Raw genomic sequence first — 26,346 nt, 5'->3', positions numbered from 1 at the left:
ATTTGGTACTTTATCTCTGATGGTAATACCTAATATTGATCTTTCCATAGCGCGTTGTGTAACTCTTATTTTATCTATTGTTCTTTTTATCAGAGTCAGTGTTTCTGCACCATATGTAAGAACCGGTAAAACGCACTGGTTAAAAACCTTTCTTTTTAAACAAACTGGGATAATAGACTTGAAAATGTTACTCAATCTACCAAAGGCAGCCCGTGTGAGACCTATCCTTCTTTGTATTTCAGTTGTCTGATTATCTCGGCCTAAGCGAATCTCATGCCCTAGATGTAAGCTATTACTTGGTCGATGCTATGGCTCTAAATCAGAATTTTACCGCTGACTACAAGGTTGGTCATAAATTTTGTCTTTTAGGTGTTAATTTTAAGACCAATTGTTTTTGACACTTTATAGAGTGTGTGCAGCATTTTTGTAGCTTTATCAACTCTATCAGATATTAAAACGATGTCATCGGCAAATCTTAGGTGGTTCAGATCTTCCCCATTTATATTAATTCCCATGTTATCCTCTAGTTCCATTTGCTTGAACATATATTCAAGAACAGCTGTAAACAATTTAGGGGAGATAGTATCACCCTGTCTTATTCCACGTTCTATTCGAAACTTCTTGGTATCTTCATGAAGATACTCGGTAGTCAATGCGGCGATATATCGGTAGTTAATGCGGCAGTCAGCCAATGCTCGAAGCATTTTATGATGATCTATAGTATCAAACGCCTTTTCATAATCTATGAATATAAGAAAGATAGCTTTAGTTTAAATTATATTTTCTGTTAAATATATAGCGAAAATACGATCTCTTCACAGTCTCCGATGGAATCGCCTGAGCAGTGTAGGTACATTATATACAATTGAGACGCTGAGTTCAGATGGAAAATACATTCTTTTCGTCACTGAACGGCAGTAATGGGATTCAGTACATTTTAATTGGTTTATAAACTGTTGCACTCGTTCCAGCTTATCCCGATATTTCGCAGTTTTTCGATCAGCACCTCTGCGTTTAATGTTTCATTAAATCGTTTTATCGCATAGGAAAGCTTGTGTTTTATTATCCCTAGTACGTTGAAAAAAGCTGCTTGGCACACTGGAATTTTCTCCTTGGATAAAAAATTACGGATGAAACATTTTACCTGGTGCTTCTTTGGAGAATACTTTTAATTTTTCGGCCGACGACGGACAGTACGATTCACAGTGCAGTATTTTAAAATAAAGGCATCTTGAGTAGCTTTATCTTTAGTTTCATAGAATAAGCTATGAAATTAAGCTCTGTATATCGTTCATTTTTAGCAAGCAGCACTTCTATGTTTTTAAATTGTGACCACATATTGGGTATTCTGGCATATTGTTCGCAGACTATTTACAACAACAAATAATTATGAACATAAGTACTGAAATGGGTTCAAGTTTTAAAAAAAAATTTAACAAAAACGAAAAACAAAATATCAAAATTCAATAACGGCTTGGAAATGGAATCATAACATTCACAAAGTACTCACCTTAGACGTTTTGCAATATTTTTCTTCCATTTTTCTGGTTATCTTATTCCCTTTTTTGTCTTTGTTGGTGTGACAGGAGATGCATTAACTTCCATGATAAAATATTTATACTTTTTTTGTATATAAAACTAATTTCTGAGACACAATTATAGTTTAGGAAAAGCACAAAAGCAATGTACAGATTCCCAAAACTAAAACAAATTATAATAGCACGATGTAACGGCAAATCTAACCATGTGTTGATCACGTGCGTGGGCTTCGTGGTTCTTATTGGCCGCAGCGGAGATTGCCGTGTTTGGTACGCACTCAGCTATGGAGATTGACGCTTTTGATCCTAGCATGAATATGTGAAACGCAACAGATGGCGTCCCTAACTCAGAACAAGAAAAAGTGGAGATTGCCGTGATTTTACACCCCTCAACTTATCCCTCAAACTATTGGAATATAAAACTATGTACGGATTTCGACGAATGAGTAATATTATGCCCTCAACGCCAGTAGGAATTATCTCAATACTTGGACTGATATAAATATCTAGATATTGTATGGAACTATATAAGCCACTGTTCATTATTAAAAATAAAAATAAATTTACGAAAAAGCTTTCGATAAAGTAAGACATGAAAAACTAATATCAATACTTATGAACAAGCGCATTGACAGTAAAATCATGAATATAATGCAAATATTATATTGGAACCAAAGTGCCATAGTTCAAATTTATGGGCAACACTTAGAAGAAATGAAGATCTGTAGAGGAGTTAGACAGGGATGTGTTTTATCGCCACTTTTGTTTAACTTATATTCTGAAGAAATTTTCCAAAACACGCTCAATAATATCAAAGCGGGAGTTACCGTTAACGACTAATTAATTAACAACTTACGATATGCAGACGACACTGTGATCAGAGCAACGAGTATAGAAGATCTACAACATTTTATCGAAAGCTTAAGTATAAATAGTGCTGAGATGGGAATTACTTTAAACGCTAAAAAAACGAAGTACATGCTAATTACAAAAAGACCACAAAATATACATCACCTATTGACAATCAATGGTAACGTGATAGAACAAGTAGAAAAATATCAGTACTTGGGATCTTTGATCAATGAAACCAATGATCATACTGCAGAAATAAACAGGCGAATAGAGATTGCCATATCGGCATACGAATGAAGCCACTCCTAACGTGCAAAAATCTAAATTTGGAGATCAGACTAAGTACCATACTGTAGAGTATTAAAAATATCATGGACTGAAAGAATTACAAATAAAGAAGTAATGAAGAGGGTTGGTAAAGAAACAGAACTAATCACCACTATACAAACCAGAAAACTGTCTAGGCCTATACCTAGGCCACGTGATGAGGGGACCAAAATATGAAATTTTAAGACTTATAATACAGGGAAATATTAAAGGAAGAAGATCTGTTGGTCGAAGGCAGAACTCATGGTTGAAGAATCTACTGTGGTGATCTGTGTGAATATATGGTGATTGGTATCAATGCAGATCGATTGATTTGTTTAGAGCAGCAAGTTCAAAAATAAAAATAGACATTATGATTGTCAACCTCCGTAGGGAGATGACACTCTAAGAAGAAGAATATAGGGTGCGTTTGGTCGATAATTCCATTAGGCCGTCCGCACATGAAGCTACTTAAAAGAAACTAAACTAGTTGGTAACTAGAATTACCAACTGTTTACTAACTGTGACTCGCACACTACGCTACTGAAAATTAATAGAAACTAGTCACTTCTTGCCTGTACGAGTAGTTTTGTTATAGGGTGTTTAAATTTTAACCTTTATATTATATTAGTGAGTGTTATTATCGCGTTAAAAATGTCTAGTGATTCAAGTGATGAAGATATTATTCTTTATTATTATAATAGAAGACGTAAATTGCAGAAAAAAGGAGGTATTGTGTTTATCCCTACATTCTACATTTCACACAATATAAATTGCAGAGCCTTTGTTGCTGCAAAAGAATTACAAGAAAGTGATGCTAAATTTCTTGCAGCTTATAGAATGTCAAAAAAATCAATTATTTACATTTAATACAATTGCTTGTACCTGCTATTCAAAAGAAAAATACTCCAATGCGAGGATGTGTTGGGACAAAAGAAAGGATTTTAATAACCCTCAGGTGAGGAAGTAACATTTATTTATTTATTCCACTTCTTTAACTAATTTTATATTAAACAACTGTTCTACCAATTTCGCCATTTCGCGTGTAAACTTTAAAAATATCACAACAAACGAATTGTCACTGTGTATAGTCGGTTCGCTATATTTACGCGGGTTTCGGATTAAAAATTTTATTGTGAGTATCCAGTTTTAATTACCTGCTCTTTGGGGAAATATCAACTGGTCAAATGAAATGAAAAATAATCCATAACTTTTTTTAATTAAATAATAATGGAAAATCTTTTATATAATTGACAGTATAATAAGGAGAATTACTTCATTAATGGAGTCTAATGTGGCTAATATAAACCTAATAATAATTTTATATTACACTTCACACAGAAAATATGGTCTATGTATATTTGTTCCATGGAGAGAATTTCTAATCAAAAATAAAAAAATTTAACTTGCCAACAAAAATGAAAATCAGTCATTATCATCAAAAATATCATAATCGTCATCATCATCACTGTCATCACCATTAATTTTTATTATGATTGGACTTATTTCGTTTATTTTATTTTCACGAGTCCACCAATCTTCTATTAGTTTCTCGCACTTGAATATACAGTTGCACCACACTTCTGGAGTTACAATTGAAAGTGCCTTTCGCCAAGTTTCCCGAACTGCGTCTCCGCTATAACCGTTAGGCCCAATATGGTTGTCATAATATTGTTTTGCTATTCCCCATATATATTCGATGGGATTAAACTGGCAATGATACGGTGGCAGACGTAAAACTTGATGACCGTAACTTTCAATAATCTGATAATTTTCAATAATCTGATCCACAACAAAGGTTTTTGGTTTTGCGTGGATATTTGCCAAGCGTAATAATTCTGATTTTAAAATATGTTGTGTAAATGGTATATGTTCCTTTGTCATCCATTCTTTAATTTTATTAACAGTCCAAGAATTCGTTGGACTTTTGTTTAATACTTCAGAATGGTAAGGTGCATTGTCTAAAATAATTACCCTGGGCTCACTTAAACCTGGGAGAAGTTTTTCATGTAACCATTTTACAAACATTTCTGTGTTCATATTATCGTGATAGTCACTTGATTTTGATTTAGATGAAAATATTAAATCAGCACCTTCTATAAAATCCGATTTCCCTCCTGCATGTAAAATTATGTGTCGCTTCCCTTCTCCATCAGTATGTTTGATAGACTTTACGTTATCATCTTGCCATATTCTCTTGGTTGCACCCCTAGAAAATATCCATGTTTCGTCTAAATATATAAAATTTGCCCTTTCTTCTTTTAATTTAGAATATTTTCTTAGAAAGTTAATTCTTTTATGCACAACAGAACTTCTTTCACAAAGGGCTTTTCTGTTATCCTTCTTTTGAAATTTGAAACTCAAATTATGTATCACTTGCCATAGACTTGTTCTGCCAATTTCGTCAAATTTTCTATCTTTTAATTCCGAGAGAATTGTATTTAAGGTCACATGTTCCTTGTTGGCTCGCATTCGATAAATGGTATCACGAATTTCAATTTTTTTTCCATCTGGAATATCTTTCGTTTTCAATGATAGGCGAGTTTTTCGGTGATCTTCTTTCGGCCGTTCATTATTGCGATTTTGTAATACTCCTCTTAGTTTGGTTTCACTAATTCCTAGAGCATCACATACGCGTTGTTGAACAGACATTACCGATTTTAAAGGACCGCCATTTTCTTTTTCATCCGTAAACTACTTATGTACACTAAAAATTAGGCTATCTACATCTAACACACGTCTAGGCATTTTTAAATATTTCCACCAAACATATAATGTCAACACTGGCAAAGAATCAATTCAACTGCAATATTGTAACAAATTTATACCTACCCTAATGATATTTTAATGTATTTTAAAATATGACCATTAATGCAGTTTTTACCTAATTTTCTGGGAAGTCATTTACTGCAACTGGTTATCAATGAGTCATTAGCATAATTTTGTTAATCCGAAACCCGCGTCAATATAGCGAATCGACTTTATTTATCAGTAAACAACAGTAAAACAGTAGGCTTTGAAAAAATGACAGTTTTCATATTATTACCTTTTTAATTGGTCTGTGTGGCTTGTCCTTATTGTTAAAAATGAATTTTTCTGTAGAAGAATTAACAGATCTCGTGATCTGGGTATTACTAGAAAGTTCGAGAAATTGCTTAGTTGCATCCAGAATATATCAATAGCGATATCCTGAACGGAGGAAGCCAAACGTAAGAACTTTTGAAAAACGAACGATTCGTTTTGTTCGCATTGGGTCAGTTGCATATGAAAAAAAAAATAAAAGAACCAAAACTGATATAACCGAAGAAAAGGAATATAATGTACTAATAAGCATCCGTTAAAATAAAATGCATTTCTGTCGCATAAAGTTACATCAAGAATTAACAGTCGATGATAATAATCGCAGATTAGCTTTTTGTCAATGGTATCAGCAGCAAGTGCATAGGGACTAATTTTTTTACAATTATGTGCTTTTTGAAGATGGGGCTACATTTCACAAAAATGGAACAGTGAATATCAAGCAGTCCCTGCTTTATTAACCGTCAACCGTCAAACTAGGTGGTCTATAAATGGTTGGGGTGGTATTGTTGGGGAGTATGTGATTGGCACACATTTTTTTGACGGCTGTATCATATACCATTACTACCGCAAAATGTTCCATTTAATATTACACAGAATGACAAGCAGAGGAGAACCAACTCTTTAACCACGAGATCACCGGAATTCTCAAAAATTGATATTTACATATGGGGCTATATAAAAATCCTTGTGTACCAGAAGCCTCTAACACCGCCAGATGGTATGAAAAATAGAATAAGAAAAGCTTTTAATAATATTGACTTATAAATGTTAAGACGTGTGGCTCGGTCATTTAAATATCGGTCACAAACTGGCGTAGATGTTGGAGGTGGACATTTTGAACATTTATTTTAGCAGCATTTCATAACCTTTTATACTAATTATAAGAAAAAAGTCAAATTTTGCAAAATAAATATTTATTTTAAATGGATTAAACAAATTACTGAAAGATATTGCAACTTTTATAGATTTGAAGTTATGAATTTTGAGTTATGAACCTGTGATCTTTCTATGCTTACTGTTAGTTGTGTGTTACGTTGTTGATTATAGCTGACATGTCTCTTAAATTGTTCTTTCAATCTGAAAACGATTTCCGTATTGGGAAATTTAAACTTCAAAGCTAAACGAAAAATGTAATTTTTATTAGAATTCATTGTGGTTTATTCCCATATAAAAATATTCAATACTTTACCTGTGTTTTACTTTTCTCCAAACTACAATTCAGAAATAAATAAAATATCTACTTACATCGGTTTTTTGTTAAATATCCTTAAGAGTGTATCAAAGAACAGTGCCGGTAATACATGGAACAGTAATACACTGATATAAAAATAATACCAACATGATGTAATATAGATTGAAGGGTACCATAATATGGTTGAAAATGGGGTTTCCTCTAGAAGATTTCTACCTAAGGTAAGTATTTCCTTTTGTTTCATTTGTAAAATGTCATTCTGTGCCAAATTGTATACCTCTAATTCTTGAGTGCTAAAAACATACAAAATAAAATGTTGAAATTAGTCCAGAGAAATGATGTAATTTTATATTCTTTGACCCGGCCAGATATAGTCCTACCAAAGATCTAAGAGACTAATTAATATTTATTATCGATTAGTGTCTACCACAAGGCAGCCGGGGATCGCCTCTGGACAGGATCGTACTTTTATTTTCGATTTGCATTACTTCTTCGATTGTTAGATGTGTTTAAAAGCTGGTCTTTATCATTGTCTACTAAAGTTATAATAGTTGCAAAAATATTTACATACACTACATTCACATATTTACAAAACTTTATCATTTCTTAATAGAGTACAAAAAGAACAGAGGCAAAAATATTTTTGAAAATTATTTTCAAAATTGAGGTGTATCTAAAAGCTGGTTTTATCAACGGAATTTAAAAATATTTACATAAATTACGTATACATAGAAAGTTTACCATTTACAAATACAATTCAAAAAGTACTTGCATTTAAAAAAAATTACATGGACAAGTCAGTTTCACTATCACTGTCGTTATCTAGATCTATAATAATAATTGTTTCTTTGAGCAACTCTAATCTGTATTTATATAAGATCTTTTCATCTTTAAAACATGAGCAACTTTATTGTTCCAGCTGTTATTGGCTATTTTCTCCATTTCTAATTCAATTAGACGAACCACAGATGAATTTAGGGTGGGCGAAACATTATTTCTCCTTACCGATGCTTTCAGCTCATGCCATATGTGTTCAATCGGATTGACCATGCAATAGTGAGGAGGAAGTCTTAATACTGTATTACCCATTTCTTCCGCCACACTGTCGCAATAATATTGTGTTCTGATGGAAAATGATTTTAAAGTAATTGTTTTTTAGAATAATTATCTTCATAATATACACTCTGGGCCAAATTTAACCGGCCACCTTAAAAATGGGTAATATTTGATGTCTTATATCTCCTAAACCTGTTGTCCGATTTAAGTGATTTTTTTAATATGTTATACCCTTATTTCTTGACAATATCGTTATGATAATATGGTTGCTAAACAGGTAAATTTTCATTGTATACCGGGTGTACGAATTAAACTGTGTTTTTTTGCAAGTTTGCATCACCCTGTGGAATATTCTAGCATTTGTAGAATACTGAAATTAAATAGTAAATATAGCCTCATGCTTTCTCAATATTTTGTTTTTTGATTGATTCGCTTATGGTAAATACTACAAAAGTTAGGTGCTTTAACAACTAGACATGTTTTTTTATCAATTTTTATCTCCGCGGAAGAGAAAAAATAATCTTTTTGAAAAAAAGTCATTTGTTTCAGTAAAAATCCAATGAATAAAATCTTCGAAGAAAATTCAAATTAACAATATTTTGGAAATCAAAGTCTAATTGAAAAAAATAATTGGGTATCAATAATGGGTGTTGACGCCTCTAGCCCTTAGGACCTCTTGGAGCCGGTTTGGAAATCCATTCATGATATCCTGAATATCAGATTGGGTGATATTGTGCCACTCCTTTACCACAGCTGTCTTCAGCTCTTCAAAGGATGCAGGGGCTGGTACTCTTGCTCCTACCAGTCTTTTGAGGTTGTCCCAGATATGCTCAAATTGGGTTAAGATCAGGACTGTGTGATGGCCATGGTAGAACTTGAATCCCAACCTCATTAAGTAAGGTACTCACGGGTAGATCTTGCTGTATGGCAACGTGCATTGTCATGCATTAGTCTGAAGTTATCACCAATGAATGGTGCAAAAGGCATAACATGGTCTTGGAGAACTTTTTGCACGTATACTTGGGCATTCACACTGCCCCTACCGAACACAACAAGATCAGTACGCGCTTCGTAAGAAATACCTCCCCAAATCATTATTGACCCTCCTCGGTAAGCCACTGTTTCGGTTATAGCGCATGCAGCAAACCTTTCATTTTGACGCCTATAGACACGTTGACGTCCATCTGGACCTTTTAGGGCTATTCTGCTCTCATCTGAGAACAGTATATTCTTCCATTCCGCCATAGTCCAGTTAGCATATTCTCGCGCAAAATGAAGTCTAGCCCTACGGTGTTGTGGGAGCAGTTGTGGGGAGCAAGTTTATTTCGGACAGTCTTCTTCTAATCGTTTGTCTACACACACTAACGAAGCGGTCATGTCGAACTGAAGTGCATCGTTTTCGGACTTTTCGGCCTGGCCTGTGGTTGTACAATCCTGTCTCCCGAAATCGTCTGATAGCATCTTCTAGTTCTGGGTAGATCTGGGTACATCGAGTATACCAGCGATATGACGTTGACTGTAACCAGCATCAACTAAAGCCACTGCCCTAGCAGCATCAGTTGGAACGAGTGGCATTTTTAAAATCACCAACAATAAATAAGCACTAAAATTTCAACTTAAACAATATTCGCTCACAATGATATAAAATTACAATTTTAATTGTTAATTTTAATTACAAATTTAATTTTAATTACAAATTGTTCAAGAATTGTTATTAACACGGAAACAGATTTGCAACAATGTCGTACAACGACTATATTATGTCTAAAATTCTTCGATGGCACAAATTTAGGAAACAAACTGTTACAGGATAAGTAAACAAAACAATAATAAAGGTGGGGTTATTTTTGCTGGTGAGTTAAATCGTCTGTATTGATGAAAAACATGGCTAGTTGTTACACTACCTAACTTTTGTATTATCCAACATAAGCGAATGAATCAAAAAACAAAATGTTGAGAAAACATAAAACTATAGTTAGGTTTTAATTTCATAATTTTATAAATGCTAGAATATTCCACAGGGTGATGCAAACTTTAAGAAAAAACACAGTTTAATTCGTACACCCGGTATACAATGACAATTAACCTGTTTAGCAACCATATTATTATAACGATATTGTCAAAGAATAAGGCTATAACATATTAAAAACATCACTTAAATCAGACAACAGGTTTAGGAGATATAAGACATTAAAAATTACCCATTATTTTGGCCCAGAGTGTATATCATTTTCCAGCATATATTCCTGGATTTTAAGTTTGGTGTCATTAGAGCATGGAACCTTATTCGGCCTACGACTGTGGTAGCTGGCATTGCCCATCGCAATTACACTGTTTGGTGGTATATTTGGCAATAACTTGGTTGAAAACGAGTTTTCAAATAATTCTGACGTGGTGTCATCATGATAGTTGACACGGGAGTCCTTAATGTTTTTGCATGACAAGGCTAAAGCATTGGGCGTAAAACCATTTTTTTTTCCTGGATGGGTTATTGTAATACGTTTTCCTTTATTTGATGGAGCTTTTGTTGTACAGCGACCGACTGTACTAAACCATACATACGAACCATATTTTGGAACGTCATGGGTGTCAAACCACGTCTCATCCAGATAAACAATTTCTCTTCCACTTTCTCTGTATTTATGAATTTGAATTAAAAATTCTGTCCTCCGTATTTGTAGACGAGCAGATTCCATGATCACTTGGCGTTTATCGATCGTTTTTATTTTAAAGCCGATTTTTAGAAGACATTGCCTTACTTTCTCACTGCAGCACTTGATTCCTGTGTCATGTTTCTGCAACTTTTGCATGATGGTTTTTAACGTGGGGACCATCTGTTCTTCATACATGTTATACATTTTTCTTCTAATGATCTCCACATCACTTTGGCCTAATTTCCTAAACATAACAGAATCTTTTCTTTTTCTTCTACTTACTATCGGTTGTTTTGTTATAGACCACACTGTGTTAATTGGTCTTCGGGTTAAGGCTGCCGCTTCCTTCACTGAATTAAATTTGGAAAGTCCTCGTTTAAGGAGGGTAGGGTAAACGTCAAATATCACTTTTTTTGTGTCAACTGACAAAACACTGCGCTTTACGGGTTTGTTAACACTGACGTCTATTGTTTCGGCATTATTATTATCAATAACTTCACGAGAAGTACTAGGCTCTTCCCACGGACGAAACATTTTAAATAATATTGTTTTATACACAAATTGTCTTCCTTTCTGAACAAAGTCAAACAAATAACTAACGAAATTGTCATAATATTATCTTAAGACCCATTTACACGGGTAGAGTAATGATGCAAGTACTTGGTAGAGTAGAGTAACTCTACAGGTAAAAACGCTCAGCGCAGTAGAGTAGCAAGTAGAGTGCATAGTACGTGGTAGAGTAGAGTGACTAGCAACATGTGGCAAAGTAACTCTACTCTACTACCACCACCACCGCCAAAATATCCACTTGCCTGCGCACTCTACCCATGGAACCAGGTCAATTCTGGTAGAGTAGAGTAGGTAGGAGAGTGCATAGGGACGCTGTCATTCCGTCTGGAGTTGTGTTTTGTGTAAATAGTGAAAATGAAGTTCACCGAAGATGAACTTCATTTCACTTTCACTTTAAAACTTGTAGAGATGTATGGCGAATACCAGTGTTTATGGAATTTAGGTAGTGTACACTACAGAAATAAAAATATGAGGCAAGCTGCGGAGGATGAAATCGTCGAAAGAATGGCAAAAGGGGGCTTTGGAGTAAACGAGATCAAGCAAAAAATTAAGAATATAAGGTGCACTTATAATCAAGAGTGTGTAAAAATACAAAAATCAAAAAAATGGGGTTCAGGTTCAGCCGATGTATACGTTCCGAACGTGAAATGGTTCACTCCTATGGAAGCAATCATGAAAGGTGCAAAAAGAAACAAGAAAACTGAAGGCTCACGGGCAAGTTACAGGTTTTTATTACTTGTTAATAAAAAATACAATAAGAAATAAAAAATGTATTCTTATCAAGATAAAAGAGCTGAGGCCCCGTGTGTATTCCTTCTTTTAAGCCACTCTCTCATCCACTCTTTTCTTTGTTACAAAGCGACCTCAGTTACAAATGCATTTGCAACAGTAGCTAAACAATTTTGAATCAATTTTCTTTTTCTTGAATTCATTTTGTACTAAACAAACACCTACTCCACAGTATACTAGCATAAGTACTATACTTGTAACTCTCCTCGTGTGAACGGTATCAAGCCATTTTTGGTAGAGTAGCGAGTAGAGTCGACTCTACTCGCTACTCTACTCTCCTCATTCCCCTACTCGTGTAAACAAGTCTTTAGTCTACCTGTTCCCCAAGTCAGAAAATATAAATATATATATATATATATATATATATATATATATATATATATATATATATATATATATATATATATATATATATATAAGCGGGGATCCTACAGCTTCTGCCGCTTCCCGCATTTCGATCGCCATCTTTTTCTATCTCTCCAGGTGTCTTCATCAATGGCTCACTCTTTCATGGTTTCCATAACACCTTGTATCCAAGACTTGGCTGGTCTTCCTCGTTTCCTTCTATTACTTGGATTGTATTCCATAGCTCTTTTTGGCCATCTGTTGTCGTCCATCCTCTGTACGTGTCCATACCATATTAACTGTCTAGTTTCTATTCTTTCAGAAGTTGTATGTACTCTATCTGTTTTTCTTCTAATTTCAGAATTAGGTATACGTTCTACTCTTGATATACGGCAAGCTCTACTTAGGTAGTCCATTTCAACCGTGTCAACTTTTTTTAAAGAAAATATAAATACGATTTTAAATATATCGTGATTGATGCTTTAGATAATATTCAAAATAAAACCATTCCAAGAAATTATTTTAATTGACTTTCACATGAGGATATAATGACGGGTTATTTGTAATCCTCTTTTTCAAAGCTAGTTTATTATCAGGATCGAAAAAATATACCTGAATTGTTACCGTTTTGGAGTTCAAAAAATATTTTCTTTTCATAAATTCCTTTTCGGGCGTTAAATTTTATGTATTACAATATATTTTTTATCTCACTGTTCAAAATCAAAAATACAAATTTCAGAATCTGTAAATAATTTAATGCGGTGAAGGAAGCGGCAGTAACACAAAGACCAATGAAGACAGTGTGGTCAATAACAACACAACCGATAGTAAGTAGAGGAAAAATAAAAAGACGCTGGTATGTTTAGGAAACTAGACCTGAGTGATGTGGACATCATTAGAAGAAAAATTTATAACATGTATGAATAATATATGATCATGTGAATCAAGTGCTGCAGTGAGACAGCAAGGCCATGTCTTCTAAATAACGGCTTTAAAATAAAAACGATCGATAAACGCCAAGTGATTATCGAATCTGCTTTTCTACAAATATGAAGGACGGAGTTTTTAATTTAAATTCATAAATACAGAGAAAGTGGAAGAGAAATTGTTTATCTGGATGGGACGTAGTAGAACCCATGACGTTCCAAAATGTGGTTGGGCAGATTCTTCTTGTCAAAAATGAAAAAAAAAAAAATGGTTTTACACCTAATGCTTTAGCCTTGTCATGCAACAACATTAAGGACTACCGTGTCAACTGTCATGATGACACCACGTCAGAAATTTTGGAAACTGGTTTTCAACCAAGTTATTGCCAAATATACCACCAAACAGTGTAATTGTGATGGACAATGCCAGCTACCACAGTCGTAGGTCGAATAAAGTTCTATGTTCTAATGACACCAAACTTAAAATCCAAGAATATATGCTGGAAAATGATATATATTATGGAGATAATTATTCTAAAAAACAATTACTTGAAACTTTAAAATCATTTTCCATCAGAAAACAATATTATTGCGACAGTTTGGCGGAAGAAATGGATCATACAGTATTAAGACTTCCTCCTTACTATTGCATGTTCAATCCTATTGAGCACATATGCCATGAGCTTAAAGCATCGGTAAGGAGAAGTAATTTTTCGCTTACCCTAAATTCATCTATGGTTCGTCTAATTGAATTAGAAATGAAGAAAATAACTAATCACAGCTGGAAAAATACAGATAGGTTTCTCAAAGAAACAATAATTATTATAGATCTAGATAACGACAGTGATAGTGAAACTAACTTGTCTATGTAATTTTTTTTTAAATATAAGTACTTTTTGAATTGTATTTATAAATGGTAAACTTTTTTTTATACGTAATTTATGTAAATATTTTTAACTTTAGTTGATAATGGAACCAGCTTTTAGACACACCTCAATTTTGAAAATAATTTTCTAAAATATTTTTGCCTCTGTTCTTTTTGTACTCTATTTAGAAATGATAAAGTTTTGTAAATATGTGAATGTAGTGTATGTAAATATTTTTGCAACTATTATAACTTTAGTAGACATTTTTTTAGTAAATATTTTTGCAACTATTATAACTTTAGTAGACAATGATACAGACCGGCTTTTAACACACTTTACAAACGAATAAGTAATGTAAATTGAAAATAAATGTACCATCCTGTCCAGAGGCGGTCCCCCGCTGCCTTGCAGTAGACATTTATCGATAATAAATATTAATGACTCTCTTAGGTCTCTGGTAGGACTATATATGAATTTTTTTTGAATTTTGTGGAGCTGTATAACCAAAACCTCTATGTTTCCTGGACTGATTTCGGTGTACATTTTAAATGAATAACAATTTTAGGCCAAAAATGTATCGTTTTAGGAACTTTTTCGGTGAGTTGCAGTTAATTTAAAAATTTCAAAAAATTTACATTCATAGGAAACTTGTGTATTTTTAATACAAAAAACTTGTATATTTTTAAAGAACCATAGATTAAGTGTATATAACCTAAAAATGCATTTTTTTTTAAATCGTATAACTTTTGTTTGGAGGTGGCTGCATGTCTAGTTTTTTTTCTATTTTATGTATTTAATCAAAAACTGTATTTCTGATTTTTCCGTCAAGTGCGCCACCTTCAAATCTCCAAAAAACTATTTTTAGGGCTTTTTTGGGCATTTCCTCCATTTTATAGACTTCAAAATAGATCAAATCAGGTTTTTCTATGGCTTATATATCATTTAAAGTAACTGAGTCCTTTAGAACATTCAAAATTGGGTAAAACATCTTTAAAGTCCCAAAAGCCATGTTTTTTTTAGAGATTTTAAGTGTTTTGTAGGGTTAATCATATTTTGTCATATTAGTCAATTGTCATGGGCTGCTTTTGGTAAGTTGAGCTTCATTTTAAAAGACAGAAAAATCCCAATACACTTAAAACGAAAAACCTATGACACTTGTATACTACCAGTTGCAACTTATGAATTGGAAACTATGGCAATAACAAGAAAAATGGCAGAACAATTAAGAGTAACTCAACGGGCCATGGAGAAGGCCATGTTAAATATAAGCCTCAGAGACAAAATTCCTTACACCGAAAAACGTCGAAGAATCAAAGTAACCGACGTCATGGAAAAAATAGCGACATTGAGATGGTAATGGGTAGCACATGTAGCAAGACAAGACACCAACAGATGGTCTCATAAAGTGACATTCTGGAGACCTCGAGAAACAAAAAGAATCGTGGGAAGACCCAAAAAGAGATGGATAGACGATATAACAGCTGTAGCTGGCTGGAAAGCAGTGGATGAGAATTGCAAAAGATAGAAAAGCGTGGAAACAATTGGAGGCGGCCTATGTCCAATAATGGATAAATAAAGGCTGAAGAAGAAGAAGAAGAATCATATTTTTGAGGTCGATACAATCTTAATAAATTTTTTCATGTTTTTGCGTTTTATGTGAATAAAAAATAAGACTCAGTGCAATTTTGCAAAAACTTTTTTATTTTTTTTTCAATACGTTGCAATCCATTTAAAAATTTAAAAACATTCACACGCATTGTTGAGGCTCTTATAAAACTTGTCTTTTTTTTGTAGACTCCTAGGTTGAGCGTACACAATCTAAAAATGCATTTTTTTTTTCGAAAAAACCGTATAACTGTTGTTGGAGATAGCTGCAGGTCTATTTTTTTATTTTGTGTATTTTATCAAAAAAAATTTCTGATTTTTTTCATATTTTTCCGTAAGCCACTTTCACAAACCCGAAAAACTATTTTTTAGTGTTTTTTTGGGGATTTTCCCTGTTTTAGAGACTTCAAAATAGATCAAATCATGGTTTTTATAGGTTACATATAATTTGAAGCAACTGAGTTCTTTATAATATTCAAAAATTGGGCAAAACACCTCTAAAAAAACATGTTTTTTCAGGTCTTTTAAGGCTTTTTGTGAGTGTTTGTGGGATTAACCATATTTTTTGAGATCGATACAACCTGAATGAAAAGACGCGTACTGTATTCGGCTAAAATGACATACTTGCTTTGATTATAATCATCAACTGCTATAAATATGGCTTTTACAACATAATCACAAGGCACCATATCCTGAGATGCTTCATTGTATCCATATACAGTTCGAAGTAAACCTACAATAAAAAGGGTTGTTATTAGTACGCTAATTTCAGAAAAAGCCATCTAAAAAAAGGTAATTAAGATAGACCTAAGACAGAGCCCTAGGAAGTTGGCCGCTAGCGTGCGAAGGGCCCACGTGCAATTTGTAATTTTGCTTGTCCATCGTGAGTCGTGCATTCTCGCTACATGACCTGCTCAGTCCCATTTCAATTCCGCTATGCGTTTCACCATGATACTATAACTAACAAGATAAGATATTGCGCATACTGAAGAGAGGGGAGATTGTAGTCGTGATGTAATTGGAGAGTTGCAAGTTCGTAATGTCCGTTTAGTTTGAATGGTTCGCGATTGTTAGCTAAGTTAATTTTATATTTTATGTGTGTAAAAGTGAGATTTACCTTACTAAAATGTATAAAAATGAGGTGTGCTATTTTCAATTGTGATAATGATAATCAAAATAAAGGTTTTGCTGGTGAAATAAGATTTTTTTCGGTTTCCCAAAGATAATGTTTTATGTAAGAAATGGGTTCATTTTTGTCGCCGGTCCGACAAATTCAATGTGCTCACTGCAAGAATGTGTTATATTCATTTTACTACTGATGATTTTGAAATAAATTTCGTGGCAGAATTATCAGAAAATGCCTGCAAGTGTAGAAGAATTTTGAAAAAGTATTCAGTACCTTCCCTTTTAGGAAACAGATTAGAGGAACCCTGTAAAAAATTACGTAATGCTAGATTAGTTGAGAGAAATGTTCAAACACCGTGTTGGCAGATATTAGAGAAGGAAACAACGTAAGTATCACACAACTTGTTTTCATTGTGATAGGTTTTTGTGTTTCTTAATTTTTTCTGAATGTTTTTAGGGGAACTGTAGAAGGTGAAATGTCAGGAAATAATTTCCAACTATGGTTTGTTGGCATTGGTATATGTTTCTCGGCGTTGCGGTAATCCAGTAATCAGTATCGGACAACCTCACACGTCGATTCTAACCTAACTTTGTTTGTTTATGTTTAAATAATAATTTTTTCCAATTTACTTTCAATATATATTTTTTTGTTTTTCTAACTACAATAAAAAATTGTTGGATTGTTATGAAGAAGTTGAAGAATTTTTAGAGTTTATCACATTGTAGAAGAAAATCATCCGGAACGTATACGAAAGCGATGTATTCGTGATAAAATTATATCTAAAATCCAATCGAACTTTACAATATTTCATCAGCGCATTAACTTAAACAACAAATATTGTATGCTACTTTGTAGGAATATAAATAGTTATAAAAATAGTAAATAAAAAACTTAAATAGTTTGGAGATATCCTTAAGTGTACTATTATTGTAATTATTAAACCTCTTAAACTTATTTTCGTCTAGTTTCTTCTTATACTTTTTTAATATTATATTGTTCTTGTCTTTTATAAACAAATAACAGAAAAAAATCGTTTATTATTACATTGCTAATTGAATAATTTGATCTCAAAATGCATACAAATCCTATTTATCAAGAATTCAAATTCTACTCTCCAATTACATTATGCGCGAACACGACCGATTTTGCGCTATGTGAAGATCCTATTTTGTCATTTATAGTATTATGCGTTCCACAACATCAGCAATACTCGTCCTTCTTCGCAGATCATCGTTTCTTATTCGGTCCCGCAACGTCACTCTCAGCATAGACCGTTCCATTCGTCTCTGAGCAACTCTCAATTTCGAAGCCGTAGTCTTGGTTAGAGCACAGAATATACCAACCCAACTGGTGTATTCTGTGGTTAGAGTCATAGTTTCGCCCCATAGGTAATGACCGGTAATCCGCATTGGTCAAATACTTTTCTTTTGGAGCTGTCCCTGTCCTGGGGTTTTGTTATTTTTCATTTTGTTTATTGCTTGTCGAATCCCATCTACCTATATCTTGCATTAGTTCGGAACCTTGATTCATGATCTTCTTTGAAACGGCCGTTTGTAATCCTGTTTGATCGTTTCGTCTACTGCCATATAATTCCTCGTAAAACTCTTCGACGACATGTATTAACTGGTCTCTACGTGATATTATTTCATTTTCCTTGTTTCTTAATTTATGAATTTCGCATTTCCCATTCGTTAGCTTTGTAGGTAGAACTTTTAGGCTGTTATTTTCCGCTATATAGTGCGTTTAATATTATCGGTTTTAAATTTTCTTAAATCTCTCCTGACTGCATTCGAAACAGTTTTATTCAGTTCTCTTAGAGTGTGGCTGTCTTATCGCATACTTATCGCTTCTAATTTGTCCTCTTTGATCTAGCAACGTTTCAGTACATGGACTTATTTTACTATCTGATTTTCTTTTAGGACAGTGCACGGTGACTTTCTTGTAAGGCGTTTATGATGCATTTATTCAAGTCGTTAAGATTATTCTCGGAGGTTTCATGCAGTAGTAGCTTATTATTGGAATGTGCCTGATATTGGTTGATATCAAATGGGGGTGTCCAGGTACAATGAGATTTATTTTTAATCATTACGTTTCTTTCTCTTTTTGTGTTGATTTGGACTTTCGCTCGTATCATTCTGTGGTCACTGCTTGTGGTGAACTACTTGTTGAGTACTGTTACATCTTTAATTATTTGTTTTTTGTCACTTATCATGTAGTCGATTTCATTCCTTGTTCTACCGTTTGGAGTTTCCAAACGGTAGAACAAGGAAGTAGTTTGGAATTTCGATGTTTACCGCTTGGATATTTTAAACAGATTTATAACAATTCTCAAAATACAGTAAGAATTGACCGCACTTGAGGGAGGGGTTTGTCACAAGCTGTTTTTGCTACATATGCACGCTACAATCTTGAATAATTATAAAATTCAATTTATACACAAGTATGGATACTTAAATCGGTACATATTGTTACGATAATAAATATCATGGCCTACAAAACTGTAAATATATAATGACTAATTCTGTTTTTGTTGTAGTCATTTCGGCGTTTATTTACCAGAAGCATCTATGTAGACCCAAATTATGATGAGTCATCCGACTCGAAGTTTCCAAGTAGGCCGAATAAAACCAGTCTGAGCTTCTGATTACTTGGATGGGGAGTCGCCGCTTCACCGTTATTCTCGAATAACAGGATTTTATATTTATAGAGGAATGTTGTTATGAAGAGAGTTAGTTAATTTTGAAGATTCGCGCCGCGATTTAATTGTAACGTTCGTCAAATAAATTGTACAGTAGTTTAATAAACTGATATAAATTACCGTGTGTTTTAATAAATTAAAATAAGAACAAAATAATAAATTAGAAAAGAATTAATAAATAAAATAGAACAAATTATAAATTAATTAAAAACATTACAATATTAATACAATCGCTTCCAAAATAGTATTAAGATGCTGAAATGGTAAAAAAATAACATATCACAAATAATCTCAGAAGGTAGAGCATATAATACGTAGATATAAAAACCACAAATATACGAATAAAAGATTACCTTTGCCTGCTGCTATGAAAAGTCCAACAGGTCCATTAAAGTTGATATTCCAACCAGGAAATGGCTCATTCTTGGAGCTAATGACTACAAAAGACATATATAAGTATATATTTAAATACTTAAAATAAATATTTAAAATTTTTAAATACTTTTTTAAACGTTTACTTGTTCATATTATTATTTGTTACAAGTTAGTCATCGACAAAGCTAAAAACAACAATGTTTCGACTACACCCCATACATGTAACTGCTGCAGAGAAGTGCACAGATCATTTCAAGAATACAGACGGAATTCGCCACAATTCAAGTATTAGGCCAATTAAGTTAGATCTCTACTCGACACAAATCTAAAGACGGCTTTTAGTTGAAATGTGTAGTATAATGCTCTCATTTAAGGATTCAATGATTTTTTAGAGGAACTAGTTTTAAATAAACAATCAAAACGTCCAACAGACAAATTTTTCAGAAAAAAAAAAGAAATTCAAAATACTAACTTTTTCATTAGAGAGTTATTGCAAAGTTAACAGTGTCTGCGTTGCACTATTTACACCGCCCTATTTTGACAGTTTTGACATACGGCTGACACATCAAAAATAGAGATATTGCTATTGAGCTTATGCATACTTTGTTGCGTTATTTACGTTGTGTATGTTTTCTTTCATTTGTTCGCAAAATATTGAAAATGGATCATGATTTAGAATCACTTATTTTAGCAAATGCTCATCATAATGATGTAGAGTTCATCATTTTAAATAACATTGAGGGTGAACATGTATTACATCCACAAAATCAAGAATTTAATTTAGAAAACATGTTGAAAGGAGATGTAAAAATAAATTTTAGATTTAGCCGACAAGATATTCCTACATTTGCAAGGGCTTTACGCCTACCAAATTTTATTCATACCGATACTAGAAACTCTGTTGGTGGTAAATGCATTTGTATTCCACATTACTTTTGAAATTATGCCTTTTTTTTTAAACATATTAAAAATTAATTACTTGTTCTAGCACCACCAAGAAGCGCTACTACCTAACTTGACAGTGGCAAGTGCGACCTTACCGAAACGTCGTCAAAATAATGGTTTGTATCAAAACCAAAATGATTAAACGCGGAGTCAAACCAGAAAAACCACAGAAAGCACATATAGCTCCCGAGGAAATATCAAGTGTAATATTGATCATCATTATCAACCTGTATGCGTCCACTGCTGGACATATGTCTCCCTCAGCTCTTTCCATCTGTCTCAGTCTTGTGCGACTTGCAAAAAAATCAGAATAAGAATCGTTTGTAATTTTAAATAAAAAAAAACAATAAAATTCTGCCAAACCTAAACATAAAAAATACTACCTAATTAAGAACCTACAAACTTCGTAAAATGTACCTAACAAAAAATAAAAATTAGGAAAGCAGATTAATGAATTAAGGGCTCAAATATTCCACCTCCTTGTGCTAAACAGTAACCAAATCTGTCATACAGATTTCTCCTCATATTTTGGAGAGGGGCTGGTGTAATGCTTGCAGAGAAATGAAGTATTTTTGTCCTTAATTCGACTAGGTTTGTGGCCCTTTCAACCTGATGCCTATAAATGTTTTCTTTGAAAAAACCTTAAAAAAAGAAATCGTTAGGCGCTAAGTCACAGGATCTAGCGGGCCATTTAATTGTACCACGTGTACTTGTCAGTCGATCAGGAAACGTTTGATTGAGGAAGTCAATAGTTGCTCTAGAGTTGTGAGCCGAACACCCATCCTGTTGGAAAAAAACCTCCTGAAAATTAATGCGAAGGCATCGAACTGCCGGAATGATCTCGTTTTGTAAAAGTTGTAAATATTTGGGTCCGTTTAGGTTGCCATCGATAAAAAATAGACCGATATTATGGTCGCCTAACATCCCAGTTCAAACATTTAACTTTTGCTTATGCTGCGTTCGCACTGCAACACTGAGGTGCTTATTTTTCTGAGAATAATACCTTGCAACGGATGGATTGTGTTTTTTATGTCATAAAAATGAAGATTTTTTAAAAAGTGTACATTTTCATTCTGTTTATCTAACATAAATTCACAAAACTCCATCCGCCTAAAGTTATCTTCCGGAAACAGTTCTTGTGTTGATTGTATCTTAAAACAGTGATAACCGTTCCTTTTGAGAACTCGCTGAACAGTTCGAGCATTTACGTTAACTTCCCTAGCAATTTGTACACTATTGCAGGGTTCACTAGCTTCCACAAAAGCACAAATATCAATATCTCTGTTTACACATCCCGAAGTTTGAAAATGTTTAATGGTATTTTTAACTGTTGAACATTTGTGGAGGTCTATTTTCGAAGGCAACGATAAATAAATCAATTACTTCGCGTATCGAATAACCCTGAAAGTACCATGTTACAAGTTGCACTTTTTCTTGGACGGTATACAACGTAATAGGCATTTTATTAATTATTTGTTTATTCTTTTAGATTGAAATTTTAAATGTCAATGTGACAATTACGACAATTCATACCTACTGTGAAATGAATATAGAGGTAAAAACGTGTAATATGTCACAGCTATTATTGCCATTGTGCTGTACGTATGGTCAATAAAACAATGTCGTGATCTGTATATGTATATATAAAGATAAGGATATATAGGTAAAAATTTTCTAAATTATATGAATAAAAATGACACGATATATTTTCTTATACTATATTGTTTTCTTATACTTTCTAATAAAATAAAAAAAAATTTAAATAATAAAAGAAATAAAATATTGAAAAATTTTCTGCAAATTATCTTGCAAGTTTAGTATTTCATTCATGTAATAGCACTTCTAGGAAAAAATAAAACAACTAAGGATATAAGAATTTTAAAAACGCCATTAAAAATAATTTTATATGACATAAGTTTCTTACTTTCAAATTTGGTATCTTAACCGTAAATTGACCGTTTTTTGACCTTAGTTTGTAAATAACTAATTAAGTAAAAAAAAAAGACTATAGTTGAGATAATAGGTTCTTGTTATAGAGATCCATACTACTTAAAACAACTGTCGTTTGCATGGAGGGGTTTATGTCACAAACATGGTTCTTTTTTTGCTTATTTCCCTAAACTATTTAGGCTACTAGAGTTGCTAATTTTTAAACTAGTGTAAAGGCGGACTCAAACGACTCGTGTACTTAGCAAGTACAGAATTATTTGCCTACTTTGCAAGTATACGAGCTTTGCGATTGCGACGGCAAGCAGGACGCTCACACGATGTGTACAATTCACAAGTACACGAGCGTGAACAGACATGGCAAGTATTCTTAAAAACCTTGACTACTGAATCAGTGGTGTGACAGTTAATATGGATAGATGTCGTCCGGAAAATCTCGTTGTCGTTGTTGCTTCCGCAGCTTTTGTTGTGATGAGCTCTGCTTATTTAATGAAATTAAAAAAAAAGAAGATGGTTGATGGTATCATTAAATAAAAGTCGAAACAAATAAGTAACTTTATTTTTATTATTTAAATTAATAAAAAAAATACAGTTACTTATTAAAATGAACTAAAATAGCAGTGTAGATACAGAAACTAAAAAAAATATATATATAAATCTTTTTGTAGATACAGCGACACGCATATGTTGCAGGGTCTCAAACGAGAACCTTTAGGCCATGTGGCCATTACCGACTCTTTTTTTTTTCTTCAGTTCATTTACAGTGTACTGAACAGATATGTTATCTTGTATTATTTTCCAGGCATCATTAACTGCATTACAATTTATATGATCTTTATGTTTGGTAATCCAAATAACCAGCTCAAGAAACTGCAACACAACGTTATTTGTTCACTTCATTTCAAATAAAAAACTGTACGCTCCTGAGGTCTTTGAAAACTAAATAAATAGTCGTAGTAACTCCTCATTATTTTACACATTTCGTTGTAGCGCCTCTGCAAGTAGTACTTCACAATTTTACGAATAATCGTGATCCCTTTGACTCGGGGTCATTTTTACCGACAGCAGATGGAAAACCAACGAGAGACAAATAATTGTGCGAGTAACACACGACATGGCAAGTATATGCAAGTGACGATTATTCTCCAAGTACACGAGTCGTTTGAGTCCGGCTTAAGGTTTAAATAAACGAGATCATTTGGTTTGTTAGATTGGGAATAAAGATCGGTTTTTAAATTTATATTATAAAATATACTCACCAATAGACGGACGTAGTATCAAAGTAGGAATTTTTTTATTACACATATCGTTTATTACTTGTTCACCCAACTGTTTGGCGTACGTATATGTGTTGGGCATTGGACTTATGTATTTTTCTGATAGAACTTTTAAAATTTGCTCATCGTATTCTTCAGCTAATCTAATAGCTTCTTCCCAGGTACCATGAGAAGGATACAGTTTCTCTTCAATTAGAAATCGGTCGCAGTTACAATACGTTGTTGATATATGGACCAACATTGAGATATTTTTTAATTCAAGCGCCAATTTTGCGACCTCTCTTGTTCCCCTCACGTTTAAAAGAATTGCGTATTTTAGAATGTCATCAAAACGTACTGATGCGGCTGAGTGGAATATAATATTTACGTTGTCTATCAACAATTTTCGATTCGATTCGCTCAGTCCTAAAAAACATTAATAAACTTTATTAAGAGTAATGGATAATGTACTCAAAGACGTACTAAATAAAATATGCTTCGAATATATGGACGTCATAATTATATTTTCAACTTCTCTTCAAGAACATGTCAGTAACATAAAACAAGTTTTCAAAAGATTAAGAAAAGCTGGATTAAAAGTACAGCACGATAAATCTGAATCTTTTGTAAAGACGTAGAATTCTTAGGACATGTTATAACTCCCCAAGGTATTAAACCAAATCTAAAGAAAATATATGCAATAAAAACTTTCCAATTCCAAAAACAGCAAAACAAATTTAATCATTTTTATCGGTTATTATCGACGATTTATAAAAAATTTCGCTAAATTAACCAAACCTTTAACTTCTTGCCTTAAACAGGTGTTCAAATTAAACATACTCCTGAATTTATTGAAAGTTTTGAAGATATTCTAATTAATGATCCCATTTTACAATATCCTGACACCCGATGCCTCCAATTTTGCAATCGGTGCTGTTCTCTCCCAAGGTCTCATATGTAACGATATACCTGTTGCTTTCGCGTTTAGAACCCTAAACCTCACTGAATGTCACTATAGCACAGTGGTTCCCAACCTTTTTCCCATGATCGCCCCCTTAGACAGGTTTCACTAGTTATGAATACTACAATCGCCCCCCCGCCACCCAATTAAATTGAAACAAATAATGAATCTATACAAAAGGTAAGTATCCATATTTATTTATTTTTAAATTTCGTAAAATGATAAATGGTTATATGTGTGTAAAAGAATTGTTAATGGCTTCCTTGGGCCTGGTGTCCCTCACATAATTTCTTTATTTCTGGCTCAATGTTGGTTAATAACAACCTCAAATCCCCTCTTTCTATTATGTCGAGCCTATTTCTTTGTCTGTTTTTCAATATACACATAGAATTAAAACCTTTCTCCACTAGATATGTTGTGGGGAATGCCAATAATAATAATTTGATTGCATTCCACAAGATTGGATACACTTCTTTTATCCGCGGCCAAAATCTTTCGTACCACACTCCCGAAACAAACTTTCAATTTCAACATCATGTATCAAATCAATCAAGTTTTCCTGAAGAGAAGGACATACCGTTGAAACTTCCACGCTGAAAGGATTGATAAACCAAGTTGGCACTTTCAGACTAGTCAAATCTTGGAATCGGGACTGCAGATCTTCTTTCAGTGTTTGAAGGTGAAGGCAGTATGTTTGACGATCCTCAGAATCTACACAAGAAGATTTCAAGTTGGGGAATTTGGTCAGATCTCTTCTCTGCATATTTTCTTCAAAAATATATAGTTTGTCAATGAATGCTCCGACTACTCCCTTCGCTTTGGCCATATTTATGTTCTTTCCCTGTAGTTGCAGGTTCATTTCATTTAATTTTTGAAAAATATCTGATAAGTAAGCGATGTCATTTCGCTTTTCTTGTAGTTCTGTACTCAGTGTGGGGTCAGTAGTATTAAGAAATTCAATAACAGTATCCATGAGGCTGAAGAACCGCCTTAAGCAATGGCCTTTAAAAAACCAGCGGACTTCCATATGTAGTAGCAATGTATTAAATATCTCATCATTTGCTTCACAAAGTGTACGAAATATTCGATCATTCTTTGGTTATTAATTTTATTTACCGCATCTATGACAAGTGGAAGAGAATCGTGCAACCTCCCACTCAAATTCTTGGCAGCCAAATGCTCTCTGTGAATGACGCAGTGAACACACAAAATTCCAGGTACTGCTTGTTTCAGATGTGCAATAAATCCCCGATGGCTT

General features: G+C 33.4%; 1 protein-coding gene across 1 annotated transcript in view; it reads right to left on the bottom strand.

Annotated features, from left to right (window-relative positions):
• Positions 1 to 26,346, bottom strand: part of LOC140448066 (putative fatty acyl-CoA reductase CG8306) — a 43,408-nt gene that overhangs the window by 4,186 nt on the left and 12,876 nt on the right. The window contains exons 4-7 of the mRNA XM_072541118.1: positions 24,131 to 24,553; positions 19,958 to 20,041; positions 16,405 to 16,513; positions 7,023 to 7,262 (exon numbers count right to left, since the gene is read on the bottom strand). Of these exons, the coding sequence (XP_072397219.1) occupies positions 7,023 to 7,262; positions 16,405 to 16,513; positions 19,958 to 20,041; positions 24,131 to 24,553 (856 nt within the window). The remainder of the gene's footprint in view (positions 1 to 7,022; positions 7,263 to 16,404; positions 16,514 to 19,957; positions 20,042 to 24,130; positions 24,554 to 26,346) is intronic.

Source organism: Diabrotica undecimpunctata, chromosome 8, assembly GCF_040954645.1.
Source record: "Diabrotica undecimpunctata isolate CICGRU chromosome 8, icDiaUnde3, whole genome shotgun sequence".
Taxonomy (NCBI): Eukaryota; Metazoa; Arthropoda; class Insecta; order Coleoptera; family Chrysomelidae; genus Diabrotica; species Diabrotica undecimpunctata.
Note: the sequence above shows the minus strand (reverse complement) of the source record. Positions and strands in the feature narration are given on the sequence as shown.